The 23,717-nt window shown below is 39.5% G+C and overlaps 1 protein-coding gene across 1 annotated transcript in view; it reads right to left on the reverse strand.

The window, feature by feature from the left end:
- LOC133646042 (transcription factor Maf-like) overlaps positions 1-23,717 on the reverse strand; it is a 137,071-nt gene that overhangs the window by 108,024 nt on the left and 5,330 nt on the right. The window contains exon 2 of the mRNA XM_062041008.1: positions 5,596-5,665. Within this exon, the coding sequence (XP_061896992.1) occupies positions 5,638-5,665 (28 nt within the window). The 3' untranslated portion in view covers positions 5,596-5,637. The remainder of the gene's footprint in view (positions 1-5,595; positions 5,666-23,717) is intronic.

A 23,717-nucleotide genomic window follows, 5' to 3' on the forward strand; every position in this document is an offset into this window, starting at 1 on the left:
GTCCTGAAGAACTTGGAGGTAATCCTCCTTTTTCATTGTCCCATTTACTCTCTGTAAAGCACCAGTTCCATTGGCAGCAAAACAGGCCCAGAGCATAATACTACCACCACCCATGCTTGACGGTAGGAATGGTGTTCCTGGGATTAAAGGCCTCACCTTTTCTCCTCCAAACATATTGCTGGGTATTGTGGCCAAACAGCTTTTTATTTACACGATGAGTCGGGCGTGTCTTGACCTCCGCGGCGGAGGCTCTGTCAAACCCCTGAGGCCGACTCACTGAACCCCTAGGGTTCGATCGAACCCCGGTTAAGAACCACTGATGTAGATGATATCTAATCAGGTTTTCAGGATATGATTAGGTTACTTGAACTCATATCCAATGTGATTTTTTGGGGGGGGGGGGGTCAGAACTCAGGCACCAATGAGAACCCCAGAAAAGACTTCGGAGGTTCCAATGTAACTAGGGATTATGTTTGATAAGAAATTTTCGAATCCTCTTATCGAACCGATTCCTTATCGGTTCTCTTATCGAATCCAGATAGGTTGTTGTGTATGGAAAAAAACACAATGTTTGGTTTAACAAAAGCTCACTTTTATTTTATAAGAAAAAACTAAACTAAAATAAATAAATAAATATTGACTGTTGTTACCCACAGTATATTAAGTGGGATTTTTCAGTAAAACAAATATATACAGTAACACAAAAACAACCTGTCTCTGTGATCACTATAGGTGTATAAATAATAATATAGTGTTAAATAACATCAGTCCCTTGGGCACAAAACTGAAAATAATACAGCTCTCCAAAAAGTGCACTTCTGCTGCTATTGGAACATACTAACTACACACACAGGCAGACAGCTAATACACAATCCAATACGTCTAATAAAGTTCCAAAGCAAATTAATCCATTTAGGCTCTATATTGTTGCTTTGTCTTTTTCTATATTTACTTTTGTCTTGCACTGGACTGTTATTTTATTTTTATTTTAAACTGAAATACACACAATGACAAATGTATAAGCTATGTGATTCAATTAACATACTGAAATGTAATACACAATATGTAAATATTAGCTTCACACAAATATACAGTACTATCATCAAACAAATACTTCTGAGTGTTGAAACTATTTCGATGGTGGAAATACACCATTTTAAGTCCTCAAAACATCCATTTTTCAATAAACATCTTACTATTAAATGTAACCACTTTCCACCTTAATATTGAGTTACATAAACAAGTTAAACAGTTTACTTACAGACTTATCTTTTCCAAGGCTTGTAAGAGCTAACACAACTTGTCTACTTCTCAATTGTCTCATGAACTGGACTAACATCGTCAACCCGGAAGTGCCCAAACTATTGACGCGTAGTATTTTCATATCGCCACAAGGTGTCAGTAAATCAAATGGGCATAACATTGCCCATTTGGGATTCGTTCCCAGGGATTCGAATAAAGAACCAACTTTTTCTTTACTATAGTGGCCTCAAAAGGGATTCGAGTCCATGGAATCGGTTCTTTTCTTATCGAACAACCGGGAGAATCGGTTTTTCGAACATCATCCCTAAATGTAACTAACAGCCTTGCGTAAACTCCGCACAGATATTGAAAAGTGTGCTTCCTATCCCTTAACCTTCCACTTCTGGGAGAAGGGAGAAGGTTTCTGGCCTCATGTCAGACCCCCTCCTGTCCATCAAGGCGCTCTTGTCAGACACAGCGAGTCGGCCGTGTGGTCGCCATGGAGCTCAATGTGACGTGTGAAATGCATCTGCTCACAAGTGTTTAAATGTAACCACTTTCCACCTTAATATTGAGTTACATAAACAAGTTAAACAGTTTACTTACAGACTTATCTTTTCCAAAGCTTGTAAGAGCTAACACAACTTGTCTACTTCTCAATTGCCTCATGAACTGGACTAACATCGTCAACCCGGAAGTGCCCAAACTATTGACGCGTAGTATTTTCATATCGCCACAAGGTGTCAGTAAATCAAATGGGCATAACATTGCCCATTTGGGATTCGTTCCCAGGGATTCGAATAAAGAACCAACTTTTTCTTTACTATAGTGGCCTCAAAAGGGATTCGAGTCCATGGAATCGGTTCTTTTCTTATCGAACAACCGGGAGAATCGGTTTTTCGAACATCATCCCTAAATGTAACTAACAGCCTTGCGTAAACTCCGCGCAGATATTGAAACGTGTGCTTCCTATCCCTTAACCTTCCACTTCTGGGAGAAGGGAGAAGGTTTCTGGCCTCATGTCAGACCCCCTCCTGTCCATCAAGGCGCTCTTGTCAGACACAGCGAGTCGGCGTGTGGTCGCCATGGAGCTCAATGTGACGTGTGAAATGCATCTGCTCACAAGTGTTTAAATGTAACCACTTTCCACCTTAATATTGAGTTACATAAACAAGTTAAACAGTTTACTTACAGACTTATCTTTTCCAAGGCTAGTAAGAGCTAACACAACTTGTCTACTTCTCAATTGTCTCATGAACTGGAAAGAGCTAACACAACTTGTCTACTTCTCAATTGTCTCATGAACTGGACTAACATCATCAACCCGGAAGTGCCCAAACTATTGACGTGTAGTATTTTCATATCGCCACAAGGTGTCAGTAAATCAAATGGGCATAACATTGCCCATTTGGGATTCGTTCCCAGGGATTCGAATAAAGAACCAACTTTTTCTTTACTATAGTGGCCTCAAAAGGGATTCGAGTCCATGGAATCGGTTCTTTTCTTATCGAACAACCGGGAGAATCGGTTTTTCGAACATCATCCCTAAATGTAACTAACAGCCTTGCGTAAACTCTGCGCAGATATTGAAAAGTGTGCTTCCTATCCCTTAACCTTCCACTTCTGGGAGAAGGGAGAAGGTTTCTGGCCTCATGTCAGACCCCCTCCTGGCCATCAAGGCGCTCTTGTCAGACACAGCGAGTCGGCGTGTGGTCGCCATGGAGCTCAATGTGACGTGTGAAATACATCTGCTCACAAGTGTTTAAATTTAACCACTTTCCACCTTAATATTGAGTTACATAAACAAGTTAAACAGTTTACTTACAGACTTATCTTTTCCAAAGCTTGTAAGAGCTAACACAACTTGTCTACTTCTCAATTGCCTCATGAACTGGACTAACATCGTCAACCCGGAAGTGCCCAAACTATTGACGCGTAGTATTTTCATATCGCCACAAGGTGTCAGTAAATCAAATGGGCATAACATTGCCCATTTGGGATTCGTTCCCAGGGATTCGAATAAAGAACCAACTCTGTTTCTTTACTATAGTGGCCTCAAAAGGGATTCGAGTCCATGGAATCGGTTCTTTTCTTATCGAACAACCGGGAGAATCGGTTTTTCGAACATCATCCCTAAATGTAACTAACAGCCTTGCGTAAACTCTGCGCAGAGATTGAAAAGTGTGCTTCCTATCCCTTAACCTTCCACTTCTGGGAGAAGGGAGAAGGTTTCTGGCCTCATGTCAGACCCCCTCCTGTCCATCAAGGCGCTCTTGTCAGACACAGCGAGTCGGCCGTGTGGTCGCCATGGAGCTCAATGTGACGTGTGAAATGCATCTGCTCACAAGTGTTTAAATTTAACCACTTTCCACCTTAATATTGAGTTACATAAACAAGTTAAACAGTTTACTTACAGACTTATCTTTTCCAAGGCTTGTAAGAGCTAACACAACTTGTCTACTTCTCAATTGTCTCATGAACTGGACTAACATCGTCAACCCGGAAGTGCCCAAACTATTGACGCGTAGTATTTTCATATCGCCACAAGGTGTCAGTAAATCAAATGGGCATAACATTGCCCATTTGGGATTCGTTCCCAGGGATTCGAATAAAGAACCAACTATTTTCCTTTACTATAGTGGCCTCAAAAGGGATTTGAGTCCATGGAATCGGTTCTTTTCTTATCGAACAACCGGGAGAATCGGTTTTTCGAACATCATCCCTAAATGTAACTAACTAAACTCCGCGCAGAGATTGAAAAGTGTGCTTCCTATCCCTTAACCTTCCACTTCTGCAGCCATCCATCTCAGTGTCAGCCAGAAATCAACTATAAATAAAGTCCAATATAAATATTTACAGTGTCTGGCTGCACAAAGGGTGAAGGAGGTTCACAGGGGTCAGCGCACAAAGGGAGAAGGTTTCTGGCCTCATGTCAGACCCCCTCCTGTCCATCAAGGCGCTCTTGTCAGACACAGCGAGTCGGCCGTGTGGTCGCCGCGGAGCTCGATGTGACGTGTGAAATGCATCTGCTCACGAAAAAAAGTCTCCTCGTGGGTCGGCTGTCAAAAGTCCCTGACAATAAATCAGTACTTTAAAGTCTTCATTATTTGACTAAATTGTCATTTTTTTGGATTATTTCTCACACCTTGCAACGTGAGATACTCGGCGTGAAAAAAGACGGCAGAATTTAAAAATAAAAAGTCCAAGTGTATATATATATATATACATACATATATAAAAGTATTTGGCCACCTGCCTTTACTCACATACGAACTTGAAGTGCCATCCCATGGAATTGTCCAAAATGTTTTGGTATCCTGGAGCATTCAAAGTTCCTTTCACTTGGAACCAAGCCCAACCCCTGAAAAACCAACCCCACGCCATAATTCCTCCTCCACCAAATTTCACACTCGGCACAATGCAGTCCAAAATGTAGCGTTCTCCTGGCAACCTCCAAACCCAGACTGGTCCATCAGATTGCCAGATGGAAAAGCGTGACTTGTCAGTCCAGAGAAGGCGTCTCCACTGCTCTAGAGTCCAGTGGCGAGGTGCTTTACACCAGTGGTGCCCAACCACCGGTTAAAAAAAAAAAAAATTTTACATTTAAAAAAAAATTTTTTTTTTTTTTTTTTTTTTTTTTTTTAGTTAAATCAACATAAAAAACACAATATATAAATTATATATCAATATATATCAATACAGTCTGCAGGGATACTGTCCGTAAGCACACATGATTGTATTTCTTTATGAAAAAAAAATAAATAAATAAAAAATAAATAAAAAATCCCCCCCCAGTCCGTGGGGAAAATGTTCAAGCGAGTACAGTACAGCTACAAAAAGGTTGGGGACCACTGCTTTACACCACTGCATCCCACGCTTTGCATTGGACTTGGTGACGTATGGCTTAGATCCTGCCGCACGGCCATGGAAACACATTCCAAGAAGCTCTCTGCGTACTGTACGTGGGCTAATTGGAAGGTCACATGAAGTTTGGAGCTCTGTAGCAACTGACTGTGCAGAAAGTCTTGGCACTATGCTGACCCCTCTCTGTCAGTTTACGTGGTCTACCACTTGGTTGCTGTTGTTCCCAAACTCTTCACTTTTCTTATAATAAAGTCGACTTTGGAATATTTAGGAGCGAGGGAATTTCACGACTGGATTTGTTGACAGTTCCACGCTGGAAATCACTGAGAGCGTCCCATTTTTTTCACAAATGTTTGTAGAAACAGTCTCCATGCCTAAGTGCTTGATTTGATACACCGGGCCAAGTGATTAGGACACCTGATTCTCATCAATTGGATGGGTGGCCAAATACTTTTTGGCAATACAGTGTGATAAAGAGGGCGTTTTTACCTCTGTCTGACGATGCAGGGGCGCAGAAGACCAAATTTTATATCACAGATGGAGGAATTTTCTCGACGTCCTAAAAGGTAGAAAGACAAACATGACATTAGAAAGTGCACAAAAGCAAGTGTGTTTAAAATCAACTATAAAACATTAAAAGTGACGAAAAATACAAATACAAATTAAAACTATCATTCACTAAAATATATATATATATTTATTTTTTTTTAGTTTATCTCCAACATGCAAGTTAGGTTCTACTGAATCACATCTGCTGTTGACAATTACACCATTGACCGTGTCCGAAAAGGAGTAAGAAGAAGCAGAGCAAATAAACGCGTTCACTTTCTGTGCCGATTGTACACAACTGATAAGGTATCACGGCTGAAACCTTGGAAAATATGCATGCATGTAAGATTTACTGTAACACTTATCAATGTTAAACAACTAACTCTCCTGACCCAGATGGGTTAAAACATTTAGAAAACATGCATTTATATAAGATTTACTGTAACACATATCGATGTTAAACAACTAACTCTCCTGACCCAAATGGGTTAAGACATTTAGAAAACATGCATTCATGTAAGATTTACTGTAACACATATCAATGTTAAATAACTAACTCTCCTGACCCAGATGGGTTAAAACATTTAGAAAACATGCATTCATGTAAGATTTACTGTAACACATATCGATGTTAAACAACTAACTCTCCTGACCCAAATGGGTTAAAACATTTAGAAAACATGCATTCATGTAAGATTTACTGTAACACATATCAATGTTAAATAACTAACTCTCCTGACCCAGATGGGTTAAAACATTTAGAAAACATGCATTCATGTAAGATTTACTGTAACACATATTGATGTTAAACAACTAACTCTCCTGACCCAGATGTGTTTACACATTTAGAAAACATGCATTCAAGTAAGATTTACTGTAACACTTGTCAATGTTAAACAACTAACTCTCCTGACCCAGATGGGTTAAAACATTTACAAAACATGCATTCATGTAAGATTTACTGTAACACATATCGATGTTAAACAACTAACTCTCCTGACCCAAATGGGTTAAAACATTTAGAAAACATGCATTCATGTAAGATTTACTGTAACACATATCAATGTTAAATAACTAACTCTCCTGACCCAGATGGGTTAAAACATTTAGAAAACATGCATTCATGTAAGATTTACTGTAACACATATTGATGTTAAACAACTAACTCTCCTGACCCAGATGTGTTTACACATTTAGAAAACATGCATTCAAGTAAGATTTACTGTAACACTTGTCAATGTTAAACAACTAACTCTCCTGACCCAGATGGGTTAAAACATTTACAAAACATGCATTCATGTAAGATTTACTGTAACACATATCGATGTTAAACAACTAACTCTCCTGACCCAAATGGGTTAAAACATTTAGAAAACATGCATTCATGTAAGATTTACTGTAACACATATCAATGTTAAATAACTAACTCTCCTGACCCAGATGGGTTAAAACATTTAGAAAACATGCATTCATGTAAGATTTACTGTAACACATATTGATGTTAAACAACTAACTCTCCTGACCCAGATGTGTTTACACATTTAGAAAACATGCATTCATGTAAGATTTACTGTAACACTTGTCAATGTTAAACAACTAACTCTCCTGACCCAGATGGGTTAAAACATTTAGAAAACATGCATTCATGTAAGATTTACTGAAACACATATCGATGTTAAACAACTAACTCTCCTGACCCAGATGGGTTAAAACATTTAGAAAACATGCATTCATGTAAGATTTACTGTAACACATATCGATGTTAAACAACTAACTCTCCTGACCCAGATGGGTTAAAAGACATTTACAAAACATGCATTCATGTAAGATTTACTGTAACACATATCAATGTTAAATAACTAACTCTCCTGACCCAGATGGGTTAAAACATTTAGAAAACATGCATTCATGTAAGATTTACTGTAACACATATTGATGTTAAACAACTAACTCTCCTGACCCAGATGTGTTTACACTTTTAGAAAACATGCATTCATGTAAGATTTACTGTAACACATATCGATGTTAAACAACTAACTCTCCTGACCCAGATGGGTTAAAACATTTAGAAAACATGCATTCATGTAAGATTTACTGTAACACATATTGATGTTAAACAACTAACTCTCCTGACCCAGATGGGTTAAAACATTTAGAAAACATGCATTCATGTAAGATTTACTGTAACACATATCGATGTTAAACAACCAACTCTCCTCACCCAGATGTGTTAAAACATTTAGAAAACATGCATTCATGTAAGATTTACTGTAACACATATCAATGTTAAACAACTAACTCCTGACCCAGATGGGTTAAAACATTTAGAAAACATGCATTCATGTAAGATTTACTGTAACACATATCAATGTTAAACAACTAACTCCTGACCCAGATGGGTTAAAACATTTAGAAAACATGCATTCATGTAAGATTTACTGTAACACATATCAATGTTAAACAACTAACTCTCCTGACCCAGATGGGTTAAAACCTTTAGAAAACATGCATTCGTGTAAGATTTAATGCAACACATATTGATGTTAAACAACTAACTCTCCTGACCCAGATGGGTTAAAACATTTAGAAACCTACATTCATGTAAGATTTACTGTAACACATATTGATGTTAAACAGCTAACTCTCCTGACCCAGATGGGTTAAAAGACATTTAGAAAACATGCATTCATGTAAGATTGACTGTAACACATATCAATGTTAAACAACTAACTCTCCTAACCCAAAAGGGTTAAAACGTTTAGAAAACATGCATTCATGTAATATTTACTGTAACACATATTGATGTTAAACAACTAACTCTCCTGACCCAGATGAGTTAAAACATTTAGAAAACATGCATTCATGTAAGATTTACTGTAACACATATCGATGTTAAACAACTAACTCTCCTGACCCAGATGGGTTAAAACATTTAGAAAACATGCATTCATGTAAGATTTACTGTAACACATATCGATGTTAAACAACTAACTCTCCTGACCCAGATGGGTTAAAAGACATTTAGAAAACATGCATTCATGTAAGATTTACTGTAACACATATCAAAGTTAAATAACTAACTCCTGACCCAGATGGGTTAAAACATTTAGAAAACATGCATTCATGTAAGATTTACTGTAACACATATCAATGTTAAACAACTAACTCCTGACCCAGATGGGTTAAAACATTTAGAAAACATGCATTCATGTAAGATTTACTGTAACACATATCAATGTTAAACAACTAACTCTCCTGACCCAGATGGGTTAAAACATTTAGAAAACATACATTCATGTAAGATTTACTGTAACACATATCAATGTTAAACAACTAACTCTCCAGACCCAGATGGGTTAAAACATTTAGAAAACTTGCATTCATGTAAGATTTAGTGTAACACATATTGATGTTAAACAACTAACTCTCCTGACCCAGATGGGTTAAAACATTTAGAAAATATGCATTCATGTAAGATTTACTGTAACACATATCGATGTTAAACAACTAACTCTCCTGACCCAGATGGGTTAAAACATTTAGAAAACATGCATTTATATAAGATTTACTGTAACACATATCAATGTTAAACAACGAACTCTCCTGACCCAGATGTGTTAAAACATTTAGAAAACATGCATTCATGTAAGATTTACTGTAACACATATCAAAGTTAAATAACTAACTCTCCTGACCCAGATGGGTTTAGACCAGGGGTCACCAACGCGGTGCCCGCTGGCACCAGGTAGCCCGTAAGGACCAGATGAGTAGCCCGCTGGCCTGTTCTAAAAATAGCTCAAATAGCAGCACTTACCAGTGAGCTGCCTCTATTTTTTAAATTGTATTTATTTACTAGCAAGCTGGTCTCGCTTTGCCTGACATTTTTAATTCTAAGAGAGACAAAACTCAAATAGAATTTGAAAATCCAAGAAAATATTTTAAAGACTTGGTCTTCACTCGTTTAAATAAATTCATTATTTTTTTTACTTTGCTCCTTATAACTTTCAGAAAGACAATTTTAGAGAAAAAATACAACCTTAAAAATTATTTTAGGATTTTTAAACACGTATACCTTTTTACCTTTTAAATTCCTTCCTCTTCTTTCCTGACAATTTAAATCAATGTTCAAGTAATTTATTTTTTTTTAATTGTAAAGAATAATAAATACATTTTAATTTAATTCTTCAATTTAGCTTCTGTTTTTTCGACAAAGAATATTTGTGAAATATTTCTTAAAACTTAGTATGATTAAAATTGAAAAAAATGATTCTGGCAAATCTAGAAAATCTGTAGAATCAAATTTAAATCTTATTTCAAAGTATTTTGAATTTCTTTTAAAATTTTTGTTCTGGAAAATCTAGAAGAAATAATGATTTGTTAGAAATGTAGCTTGGTCCAATTTGTTATATATTCTAACAAAGTGCAGATTGGATTTTAACCTATTTAAAACATGTCATCAAAATTCTAAAATTAATCTTAATCAGGAAAAATTACTAATGATGTTCCATAAATTATTTTTTTTATTTTTTCAAAAAGATTCGAATTAGCTAGTTTTTCTCTTCTTTTTTTCGGTTGAATTTTGAATTTTAAAGAGTCGAAATTGAAGATAAACTATGTTTCAAAATTTAGTTATCATTTTTTTTGTGTGTTTTTTCCTCTTTTAAACCGTTCAATTAAGTGTAAATATCATTAATTATTAATAATAACATAGAGTTAAAGGTAAATTGAGCAAATTGGCTATTTCTAGCAATTTATTTAAGTGTGTATCAAACTGGTAGCCCTTCGCATTAATCAGTACCCAAGAAGTAGCTCTTGCTTTCAAAAAGGTTGGTGACCCCTGGTTTAGACATTTAGAAAACATGCATTCATGTAAGATTTACTGTAACACATATCAATGTTAAACAACTAACTCTCCTGACCCAGATGTGTTAAAAGTGCAGCACTGGGGCTTTGGTGGAAAATATTTGGACACACCTGCACTAACCCAAATTTTTTTTTTGATGCGTGTGTGCGTTTTTACACGGCTATTTTTTTGTTTGGGTTTGATTTTATTCCTTTTTTTTTTTTTGTAGTGCGTCTCCACAGACGTAAAGTCCATGTTAATAAGTCTCCTCACCAAGATTGCAATGTAGTGCCCATGTTGCACAGGAACATGTGCACCATTACTCACACACACGTGCACCCGCTGTTAATGTGTGTGTGTGTGAGTGTGTTTGCAGCAAACACACAAACACACACACACACACACACACAAGGATTGATATGTGAGGCCCACGTGTCAGCGGGCTGCTACATGGCAGCAGTGTGCAGGGTCAAGGCCTTTCCCAGGTGCAATTGCGAGCAAAGAGGGGGTGGAGAGAGTTGGTTTGGAAGCGCCCCGCACACACACACACACACACACACACACACACACACACACACACACACACACACACACAGAGAACAGTTGCGGGTCACCTTGCCTCGCTGTGAGATCAATGTCTGTTTGACTGGCAGAGACACACACAAAGCGGGTGAATCACTTCATTGAGATGCAGCTAAGACCTGGTCTGGCCTCCAGCCCCGCAAGACATTTGCATGACGCGTCACACTCCCTTTATGTACGCTGCATGTGGTCCACCACACACACACACACACACACTCCGTGGCCTGCGAGTCAACAATATTGTAATCAAGCGTCATTAAATACTAATGAGCTATCATATTGCCCTTCACGTACACTATTTACACCTGCCCTGGTCTAACCAGGCCCAATAGCACTCATTTAGGTCTCTTCAGCAGAGATTGGCTAATATTTGGACTCAGGGGCCACATTGAGAGAAGAAATGTGTCTGGAGGGGGCCAATGTGTATGTGTGTATAAATGATATATACACATTTAGATGTACAGTATGTGTGTTTGGCTCCCTTTTTTCCCAGGAACACCAATACCAAAAAACCTCCATAGCAAAGCACATATGCATATTACAACGTACATCTCGGAGGGGAGGGAGTGGGGGGGCCATGGTGGCGGGCTGCAGCTCTTCAGGAGCTGCCCATCCGTCCAGCCCCCCTATAGGATTTGCGACAAGGGCGTTGGATTGGGGGTGGGGTATGTGTGTTTGGCTCCCTTTTTTTTCCAGGAACACTAATACCAAAAGTCACAATGTCCCATAGAGTTCTAAAAAAAAGTTATGACAGACCACCTCAAAAAAACTGAATGGAATTTTTACAGTTTTTTGACTGAATGGGGCAAAGCACATATGCATATTACAACGTACATCTCAGAGGGGAGGGAGTGGGGGGGCCATGGTGGCGGGCTGCAGCTCTTCAGGCGCTGCCCATCCGTCCATCCCCCCTATAGGATTTGCGACAAGGGCGTTGGATTAGGGTTGAGGTATGTGTGTTTGGCTCCCTTTTTTTTTTCCAGGAACACTAATACCAAAAGTCACAATGTCCCATAGAGTTCTAAAAAAAAGTTATGACAGACCACCTCAAAAAAACTGAATGGAATTTTTACAGTTTTTTGACTGAATGGGGCAAAGCACATATGCATATTACAACGTACATTTCAGAGGGGAGGGAGTGGGGGGGCCATGGTGGCGGGCTGCAGCTCTTAAGGCGCTGCCCATCCGTCCATCCCCCCTATGGGGTTTTGCGACAAGGGCGTTGGATTGGGGGTGGGGTATGTGTGTTTGGCTCCCTTTTTTTTTTCCAGCAACACTAATACCAAGAAGTCACAATGTCCCATAGAGTTCTAAAAAAAAGTTATGACAGACCACCTCAAAAAAACTGAATGGAATTTTTACAGTTTTTTGACTGAATGGGGCAAAGCACATGTGCATATTACAACGTACATCCCAGAGGGGAGGGAGTGGGGGGGCCATGGTGGCGGGCTGCAGCTCTTCAGGCGCTGCCCATCCGTCCATCACCCCTATGGGATTTGCGACAAGGGCGATGGATTGGGGGTGGAGTATGTGTGTTTGACTCCCTTTTTTTTTTTCCAGGAACACTAATACCAAAAGTCACAATGTCCCATAGAGTTCTAAAAAAAAAGTTATGACAGACCACCCCAAAAAAACTGAATGGATTTTTTACAGTTTTTTGACTGAATGGGGCAAAGCTCTTTTGCATATTACAACGTACATCTCAGAGGGGAGGGAGTGGGGGGGCCATGGTGGCAGGCTGCTGCTCTTCAGGCGCTGCCCATCCGTCCATCCCCCCTATGGGATTTGCGACAAGGGCGTTGGATTGGGGTTGGGGTATGTGTGTTTGGCTCCCTTTTTTTTTCCAGGAACACTAATACCAAAAGTCACAATGTCCCATAGAGTTATAAAAAAAAGTTATGACAGACCACCTCAAAAAAACTGAATGGAATTTTTACAGTTTTTTGACTGAATGGGGCAAAGCACATATGCATATTACAACGTACATCTCAGAGGGGAGGGAGTGGGGGGGCCATGGTGGCAGGCTGCAGCTCTTCAGGCGCTGCCCATCCGTCCATCCCCCTATGGGATTTGCGACAAGGGCGTTGGATTGGGGGTGGGGTATGTGTGTTTGGCTCCCTTTTTTTTTTTCCAGGAACAATGTCCCATAGATTTCTAAAGTTGTGACGGACCACCTCAAAAAAAAAGAATCGAATTTTACCGTTTTTTTAAGCCTGGTTCACACCAACGGCGCTTGCCACGCTTTAAAGCGGCGAGCAAAGCGCCGTCATTTTTGCCAATTTTTCCACGAATATCCCCATCTCCGAAGTAATGTTATGCTTTGATACACTCTAATACTCTCTGATACGAATTAGTTGCCGCTTTGTTACCGTTCCTCACGATTTGATCCCGCTTTGATACGCTTTAAATCACGCTTTTATACGTTTTATTGCGCTTTATTGAACTTTATTATGCTTTGATGCGATCATGACGCTTTAAATCAGGCTCTGAGACGATTATCAAGCTCTGTTGTGCATTGTTACAACAAAAATAAGAAAAAAATGAGAAAAACTCATTATACTGTTTTCCACACATTTTTTATATTCATTTATTTTTCAATTTCTCTTTTTTTTTCGTTATATTATGTTTTATATCTTCATTTCTTTTATTTCTTTGTCATCTTAATAAATATCTATCTTTCATTTCTTATGCTAGTTGACAATAAAAAAAGCCTTTTTTTAAATTTTTTATATTCATTTATTTTTTCAATTTCTATTTTTTTTCCGTTATATTATGTTTTATATCTTCATTTCTTTTATTTCTTTGTCATCTTAATAAATATCTATCTTTCATTTCTTATGCTAGTTGACAATAACAAAAGGCATTTCTTTTATTTTTTATATTCATTTATTTTTTCAATTTCTATTTTTTTTCGTTATATTATGTTTTATATCTTCATTTCTTTTATTTCTTTGTCATCTTAATAAATATCTATCTTTCATTTCTTATAAAGTTTCAATGTGACTAGTCAATATCACAGTCACTTCCTATTGCGCTTTGAACCAAGGGAAATTGTGCAACTTCACCTAATTGGTCCCAAAAATATTTTTTTTAAATCAATAATTATAATCTGCAAATAATGTGCCGTTGCTTAGTGTCTGTGGTTTGTTGTGATCACAATATGCAGGTAAAAACGTACAGTATATAATGCTTAAACCAAAAATTAACATAAGGAAAAGGCAAAGAAGCGTAGGGATGGCTATGCAAAACACAAGTAAAACTGAACTGGCTGCCAAGTAAACAGAAACAAAATGCTGGACGACAGCAAAAACTTACGGCGTCCACAAAGTACATCCGTGCATGACATGACAATCAACAATGTCCACACAAAGAAGGATAACAACAACTTAAATAGCCTTGCGTGCTAACACAAAGCAGGTGCGGGGGAATAGCGCTCAAAGGAAGACATGAAACTGCTACAGGAAAACGCCAACAAAACAGGAAGGGCCACCAAAACAACAGCGCAAGACAAAAACTAAAGCACTGCACAGGAAAAAACACCAACAAACTCAAAATAAGGCACGACGACCTGGTGGAGTTTCATTTTTTAACGGACTGCCGATATTATCGGTCGATAAATGCTTCAAATATCGGAAATTATCGGTATCGCTTTCAAAAAGTAAAACGTATGACTTTTTAAAACGCCGTTGTACGGAGTGGTACACGGACGTAGGGAGAAGTACAGAGCAGTTGCGTCTCCCTGTCATACTTGCCAACCCTCCCGATTTACCCGGGAGAGTCCCGAATTTCAATGCCCCTCCCGAAAATCTCCCAGGGCAACCATTCTCCCGATTTCCACCCGGACAACAATATTGTCTGCCTTTGCGTGCCGGCTCAATCACATAATATCTACGGCTTTTCACACACACACAAGTGAATGCAAGGCAAACTTGATCAACAGCCATACAGGTCACACTGAGGGTAGCCGTATAAACAACTTTAACACTGTTACAAATATGCGCCACACTGTGAACCCACACCAAAACAAGAATGACAAACACATTTCGGGATAACGTCCGCACCGTAACACAACATAAACACGACGGAACAAATACCCAGAGCCCCTTGCAACACTAACTCTTCCGGGACGCTACAATATACACCCCACGCTACCGTTAAAGTGCATCCGGCAGTGGAGGCTCCTCTATGGGGTCTTGGGGCAGTTGGAGGTTAACCCCTTTACTCCTGTTACCCCAGGTGGCCCTTTGGCAAAGGCCTAGAACCTGACTGCCCCCTAGCCAGGGATACGGTGAAGACCTCAACGGCGGAGCAGGCGGAAGATGGTAGATTTAAGAACTACCACAACGGCTGCGATGGCGGAAGAAGGCTGCAGCAGAAAAGGGCCCCCCAGTCGTCTTGGACTCCATGCCACTGGACCCGATTCTGTCAAGGATCGTGTGGTGACTGTCTGTGCACCAGTCTCCCCACGTAAAACTACCCTATTTTTCAGATTATAAATAAGATAATAATAATGCGATTTATACTCTGGAGCGACTTATGTGTGAAATTATTAACACATTACCGTTAAAATATCACATAACGACCGAAACCGTCCTGTCCGGATTCGGAAAGGCTGGAATAGTTGGAACCGCATTTGACGATGACTCTGACGTACGCGACGTACCGATAGAAGAGGAAGCGGCGCATTGTCTTACCTTTGGAGTTGGCAGAGTTGCCAACCGAGGAAGACGATTTCATGGGATTTAGTGATTAGGAGTGAGAGATTGTTTGGTAAACGTATAGCATGTTCTATATGTTATAGTTATTTTACCATAATATGTTACGTTAACATATCGGGCATGTTCTCAGTTGGTTATTCATGCGTCATATACAGTCGTGCTCAGAAGTTTACATACCCTGGGAGACTTTATGATTTCTTGGCCATTCTTCAGAGAATGTGAATGATAACACAAAAAAACCATGCAGCCCATTTTTCCTTCAAGTGCCTCCTTATTGTGCATCTTGAAACAGCCACACCACCATTTTTCAGAGAGTCCTCTATTTCAGCTGAAGTTATTTGTGGATTTGTCTTTGCATCTCGAACAATTTTCCTGGCTGTTGTGGCTGAAATCTTTGCTGGTCTACCCGAATCCCTCATTTTCCACTTCTTAATCAGCGTTTGAACACTGCTGATTGGCATTCTCAATTCCAACATAAACATAAACACGACAGAACAAATACCCAGAACCCTTTGCAGCACTAACTCTTCTGGGACGCAACAATATACACCCCGGCAGTGGAGGCTCCTCTATGGGGTCTTGGGGCACTAGGAGGTTAACCCCTTTACTACTGTTACCCCAGGTGGCCCTTTGGCAAAGGCCTAGAACCTGACTGCCCCCTAGCCAGGGATACGGTGAAGACCTCAACGGCGGAGCAGGCGGAAGACGGTAGATTTAAGAACTACCACAACGGCTGCGAAGGCGGAAGAAGGCTACAGAAAAGGTTTCCACAGTCGTCTTTGAGCTGCCAGCCAGCAAATTGCCGCTGTGGGAACCAACACATGGGCATCGGTCAAGAGGACGTGCCACACTAACATACGTGGATGTACTCAAGAAGGATGCAGGAGCTCAGAGTACCAAGGAACTGGCCAAATGTATGGAGAATCGGGATGACTGGAAGCAACGATGGAAGGCTCGTCTGAGGACGACCTAGAGAGAGAGAGTCCTGTATTTCAGCTGAAGTTATTTGTGGATTTGTCTTTGCATCTCGAACAATTTTCCTGGCTGTTGTGGCTGAAATCTTTGCTGGTCTACCCGAATCCCTCATTTTCCACTTCTTAATCAGCGTTTGAACACTGCTGATTGGCATTCTCAATTCCAACATAAACATAAACACGACAGAACAAATACCCAGAACCCTTTGCAGCACTAACTCTTCTGGGATGCTACAATATACACCCCGGCAGTGGAGGCTCCTCGATGGGGTCTTGGGGCACTAGGAGGTTAACCCCTTTACTACTATTACCCCAGGTGGCCCTTTGGCAAAGGCCTAGAACCTGACTGCCCCCTAGCCAGGGATACGGTGAAGACCTCAACGACGGAGCAGGCGGAAGACGGTAGATTTAAGAACTACCACAACGGCTGCGAAGGCGGAAGAAGGCGGAAGAAAAGGTTTCCCCAGTCGTCTTGGAGCTGCCAGCCAGCAAATTGGCGCTGTGGGAACCAACACATGGGCATCGGTCAAGAGGAAGTCCCACACTAACATACGTGGATGTACTCAAGAAGGATGCAGGAGCTCAGAGTACCAAGGAACTGGCCAAATGTATGGAGAATCGGGATGACTGGAAGCAACGATGGAAGGCTCGCCTGAGGACGACCTAGAGAGAGAGAGTCCTGTATTCCAGCTGAAGTTATTTGTGGATTTGTCTTTGCATCTCGAACAATTTTCCTGGCTGTTGTGGCTGAAATCTTAGCTGGTCTACCCGAATCCCTCATTTTCCACTACTTCATCAGCGTTTGAACACTGCTGATTGGCATTCTCAATTCCTTGGATATCTTTTTATACCCCTTTCCTGTTGTATGCGGTTCAATTACCTTTTCTCGCAGATCCTTTGACAATTATTTCGCCTTCCCCATGACTCAGAATCCAGAAACATCCGTGCAAGCACTGGATTAAAGATGCAATGGTCTGTCAGAAGCCCAGAAACTCACTGACCTTTTATACGCACCCATTAATTACAAACAAACAGGTCACAGGTGAGGATTGGAACCTTGGTTGGCCATTTAAACCGGTTTGTGTCAACTTTTGTGCATGTTATCAGATCAAAGTCACTGGGGTATGTCAACTTTTGATCAGGGTCATTTGGGTACTTTCTTTTGTCATTTTGATTTAAAAAGAGTAAACATAGTTGTTTGCCAATAAATAGCTTCACACAACCATTAAGCATGAGTGGAAGAAAGCTTTTTGTGTTGTCATTCATGTTCTCTGAAGAATGGCCAAGAAATCTTAAATTCTCCCAGGGTATGTAAACCATACTTGCCAACCCTCCCGTTTTTAGCGGGAGAATCCCGGTATTCAGCGCCTCTCCCGTCAACCTCCCGGCAGAGATTTTCTCCCGACAAACTCCCGGTATTCAGTCGGAGCTGGAGGCCACGCCCCCTCCAGCTCAATGGGGACCTGAGTGGGGACAGCCGTTCTCACGTCCGCTTTCCCACAATATAAACAGCTTGCCTGCCCAATGACTTCATAACATCTACGGCTTTTAGAGAGTAGAGTGCACAACAAGGGAGAGAGAGTTCTTGGTTTCTTATGTGGGTTTATTGTCGGGCAGTTTCATTAACGTCCTCCCAGCGCGGTAACAACACACAACAACAGCAGCCACGTTTAGTCTACCGTAAAGCAGTTCGTCCGCAGTAAACAGCAATGTTGTGACACTCTTAAACAGGACAATACTGCCATCTACTGGATAGCCTGCAGAACACTGAAATTCAAATATTTTATTTATATGTTTTATAAAATTAAAAAAAATATATATATATATATATATATATATATATATATATATATATATATATATATATATATATATATATATATATATATATATATATATATATATATATATATATATATATATATATATATATATATATAGAATTCACTGAAAGTCAAGTATTTCATACATATATATAAATATATATATATTATATATATATATGAAATACTTGATTTGGTGTATTCTAGCTGTAAATATACTCTCCTCTTAACCACGCCCTTAGCCACGCCCCCGCCCCAAACACGCCCCCCCCCCTCCCACGCCGCCCCCCTTTCCCCCCCCACCTCCCGATATCGGAGGTCTCAAGGTTGGCAAGTATGAAGTAAACTTATGAGCACGACTATAACGTACACTTATTCAGCCTGTTGTTCACTATTCTTTATTTTAAATTGCCTAAATTGTCTATTCTTGGTGTTGGATTTTATCAAATAAATGTCCCCCAAAAAAATGCGACATTCCCAAATATATGTTTTAGATGTTTATGATGGAAAGTGTAGCTGCCATTACGATGTGCAGTCATGTTTTCTAATGACCGTAAGTCTTCAACAAAACTAAGTCTTTCAATGCTTGGAATCTGCATCATATACTGTCAGAATTGTTCTATCTAAATTATCACAATAAAAGCTGTCTTTGAAACCTACCAAGAAGACGGCTCGTAAAACTCCACTGTGTAAGGGGGAGAGCCACATGAAGGGTTTTCTGTTTTCTCTCATGTATGGTAATCGACAGAAAGGTATTGTTGTAACCCAAGGACTTCAAAGCGGACAGATGGCAGGATCTGCCCAATTTCCAGACGAACTCTTTTTGAACTATTTTACGGACCTCTTTTTGAACTATTTTACGAACTTTTTTTTAACTATTTTATGGAACCCCTTTTGAAGTATTTTACAAAATCTTTTTGAACTATTTTATGGAACTCTTTTTGAACTGACCTTTTCCTGTGAATTGTTTACAACCTTTTCCGTGAACTTTTTTGCGACCTTTTGTCCTTTGGAAACAGCGGTGGCCAGGTGGTCGGGGAGGGTCCAAAATAAAAGAAGGAGGCATGCAATCTTTTGGCAGATACTGCACGAGGGTACAGTGTAAAGACGACTCTCCTCAATATTGAGTCCAAATTGAATTATGTCTCTGTTTGATTCTTTGCTTCTTGTCTTGTTTAATAAATGTCATCAGTGTTTGAACCTGACATATACTAGTTAATATGTTCATCTAATTAGTTACTATGGTCATCTAATTAGTTACTATGGTCACTATGAGATATCTCAGATTGTAGGCGGGGTTTTTTTTTTTCACTATGTTTGTTGCATTTTGGTTGTGTTTCGGTTGATTGTAAAACATGTTGTCAATATTCAGTGTTTTATCCTTCGTAGTTAATATTGTAAATCCCACATTCTTTATTTTCATGTACATTCTTGGTGTCTCATTCAGTAAAAAAAATGTAAAATTCCATTCCGTTTTTTAAGGCGGTCTGTCATAACGTTTTTAGCTTTCAATCATTATTGTGAGGTTTTGTATTAGTGTTCCTAAAAATAGATATACCGGCCCCCAGGCACACTTTTTTATCTAAATCTGGCCCCCCGAGTAAAATAATTGCCCAGGCCTGCTCTAGTGCGACATATATATGTTTTTTGTTCCTTCGGCCACTGCGACTTATACTCTGGAGTGACTTATAATCCGAAAAATACGGTAAGTCACGCACAGGCCAATCCTCCATAAAGGGATACACCCCTACCAGGGAGGATCGTCATACTCGTTCGAGTGACCGCCGATCACACTTGCCAACCCTAACGAATTTTCCGGGAGACTCCCGAATTTCAGTACCTCTCCCGAAAATCTCCCGGGACAACCGTTCTCCCGAATTTCTCCCGATTTCCAGCCGGGCCTGTCGTCACGTTCACTTTTCCTCGATATAAACAGCGTGCCGTCCCAGTCACGTTATTACATCCACGGCTTTTGGAGCTCAGTGCGCAACTGCACACACAACAAGAAGGAGACTATTATATATGTCACCGTTATCCATAGGTTTATCTATAGCCCATAAAGTAGGCAGGCACGGAGCTAGTTCTCAGTGTGTGTTTATTCCAGCCGACACGTTAACACACTGACACACAACATCCGGATTCCCATTATGCATTGCTTCAAAACTACGGCAAGTAGTAATGTCCAAAAAAAAGATTGTGATAGAGAAAAGAACGAAGATGGACAATTCAACCCTAAACTCACTCCTTTCCCGCAAATTAATTTTTTTACAGATGCTGCCCATACCTATGCTCCTTCAAAGGCCATGCTACTGGCTGCAAAGCATTGCACTTTCAAATACAACAATAAGTAGAGAGGAGTGTTATGTGTATATGTGTAATTAAATGAACACTGAAATTCAAGTATTTATTGTATATATATATATATACCGTATTTTTCGGAGTATAAGTCGCTCTGGAGTATAAGTCTCACCGGCCGAAAATGCATAATAAAGAAGGAAAAAAAACATATATAAGTCGCACTCAGGGCCGGCCCGTGGCATAGGCCGTATAGGCAAATGCTAAGGGCGCCGTCCATCAGGGGGCGCCACGCCAGTGCCACAAATGTTGGAGAAAAAAAAAAAAAAAAGTTGGTACTATTATTTCTAAATACAAAAAATAATCCCACGTTAATTAAAATGCAAAGTAAAGCCTATTTAATAGAAATATTATTTGTTACAACATTACGCCCCCCCATCCCTCCGCACGGTGCGCCCCCTCCCTACCCATATCATGACTCTTACCAGTCACCACATCAAAAAATCAACACAAGATGTCAAAACGGCCAAAACTGTCAGGTGCCCAGGGAAGAAAAAAGAGAGAAGAAGAGGAGGAGAAACGAGAAAAAGACAGAGGTAGCAGGTAGGTAACGTTAGCCTACATGAAATTATTTGTCTGTTACAGAATGTGATACTAACCTGGCTTTTTAGCATTAAGCTAATGTTACATGATTTGGCAATTGCTAATCAATAAATAGCTAGTTGTGTTTTAACGTCGGGTTAATATTGTGGAGGGGGCTAAATTGTTATGGAAAATAATAATGTAACGTTCGGTAATTACAGTACTCCCACCTTACATTCCTCAGGGACATTTGTATTAGATCTTTTAAGCAGGTGTTTTTTGTTTACATTATTGCCTTCTGGTTAGCTAATGTTTGCCCTGCAGGCAATAGTCACTTTTCCACCCCTTTATATATCAGGTATAGTTGTAAGCCTAGTTGTTAAAGTGCACATCATAATGTTAATTAAGCAATATCACATGAGAGGGAATGCTGTTTTTTAATTTGAGCACTGCTGTGATTCGGTTAAAGATAATCATAACATAACATTCTCATATAATATGTTAATTTGCTTTCTTTAAGTAAAAAAAAAGGTCAAAGACAAAGCTATTCGGTTTCTTGTGAGTATATACACTTCACTGCCGATGTGGGGGGGGGAGATCTTGCCTAGGGCGCCAGATTGGTTAGGGCCAGGCCTGGTCGCACTGGAGTATAAATCTCATTTTTTGGGGAACTTTATTTGATAAAAGCCAACACCAAGAAAAGACATTTGAAAGGCAATTTAAAATAAATAAAGAATAGTGAACAACAGGCTGAATAAGTGTACGTTATATGAGGCATAAATAACCAACTGAGAATGTGCCTGGTATGTTAACGTAACATATTATGGTAAGAGTCATTGAAATAACTATAACATATAGAACATGCTATACGTTTACCAAACAATCTGTCACTCCTACTCGCTAAATCCCATGAAATCTTATACGTCAAGTCTCTTACGTGAATGAGCTAAATAACATTATTTGATATTTTACGCTAATGTGTTAATAATTTCACACATAAGTCGCTCCTGAGTATAAGTCGCACCCCCGGCCAAACTATGAAAAAAAAACTGCGACGTATAGTCCGAAAAATACGGTACTTATTATGCAGCAGCTGTTTGATTGCAACATGCATCCTAGTTGTCAAATTTAGAGGTGTTGAAATCGCCATGTAAAATCGCTAATAAGTAGCATGTCAATGGCAAACTATGAAAAAAACGGCGACTTATACTCCGAAAAATACGGTACTTATTACGCAGCAGCTGTTTGATTGCAACATGCATCCTAGTTGTCAAATTTAGAGGTGTAGAAATCGCCATGTGAAATCGCTAATAAGTAGCATGTCAATGGCAAAGCTAATGTATACCGGCCAAACTATGAAAAAAAACGGCGACTTATAGTCCAAAAAATACGGTACTTATTACGCAGCAGCTGTTTGATTGCAACATGCATCCTAGTTGTCAAATTTAGAGGTGTTGAAATCGCCATGTGAAATCGCTAATAAGTAGCATGTCAATGGCAAAGCTAATACCGGCCAAACTATGAAAAAAAACGGCGACTTATAGTCCGAAAAATACGGTACTTATTACGCAGCAGCTGTTTGATTGCAACATGCATCCTAGTTTTCAAATTTAGAGGTGTTGAAATCGCCATGTAAAATCGCTAATAAGTAGCATGTCAATGGCAAAGCTAATGTATACCGGCCAAACTATGAAAAAAAACGGCAACTTATAGTCCGAAAAATACGGTACTTATTACGCAGCAGCTGTTTGATTGCAACATGCATCCTAGTTGTCAAATTTAGAGGTGTTGAAATCGCCATGTAAAATCGCTAATAAGTAGCATGTCAATGGCAAAGCTAATGTATACCGGCCAAACTATGAAAAAAAACGGCAACTTATAGTCCGAAAAATTTGGTACTTATTACGCAGCAGCTGTTTGATTGCAACATGCATCCTAGTTGTCAAATTTAGAGGTGTTGAAATCGCCATGTAAAATCGCTAATAAGTAGCATGTCAATGGCAAAGCTAATGTATACCGGCCAAACTATGAAAAAAACGGCGACTTATAGTCCGAAAAATACGGTACTTATTACGCAGCAGTGGTTTGATTGCAACATGCATCCTAGTTGTCAAATTTAGAAGTGTTGAAATCGCCATGTGAAATCGCTAATAAGTAGCATGTCAGTGGCAAACTATGAAAAAAAAACGGCGACTTATAGTCCGAAAAATACGGTACTTATTACGCAGCAGCTGTTTGATTGCAG

Source organism: Entelurus aequoreus, linkage group LG03 (assembly GCF_033978785.1).
Source record: "Entelurus aequoreus isolate RoL-2023_Sb linkage group LG03, RoL_Eaeq_v1.1, whole genome shotgun sequence".
In the NCBI taxonomy this organism is placed as follows: domain Eukaryota; kingdom Metazoa; phylum Chordata; class Actinopteri; order Syngnathiformes; family Syngnathidae; genus Entelurus; species Entelurus aequoreus.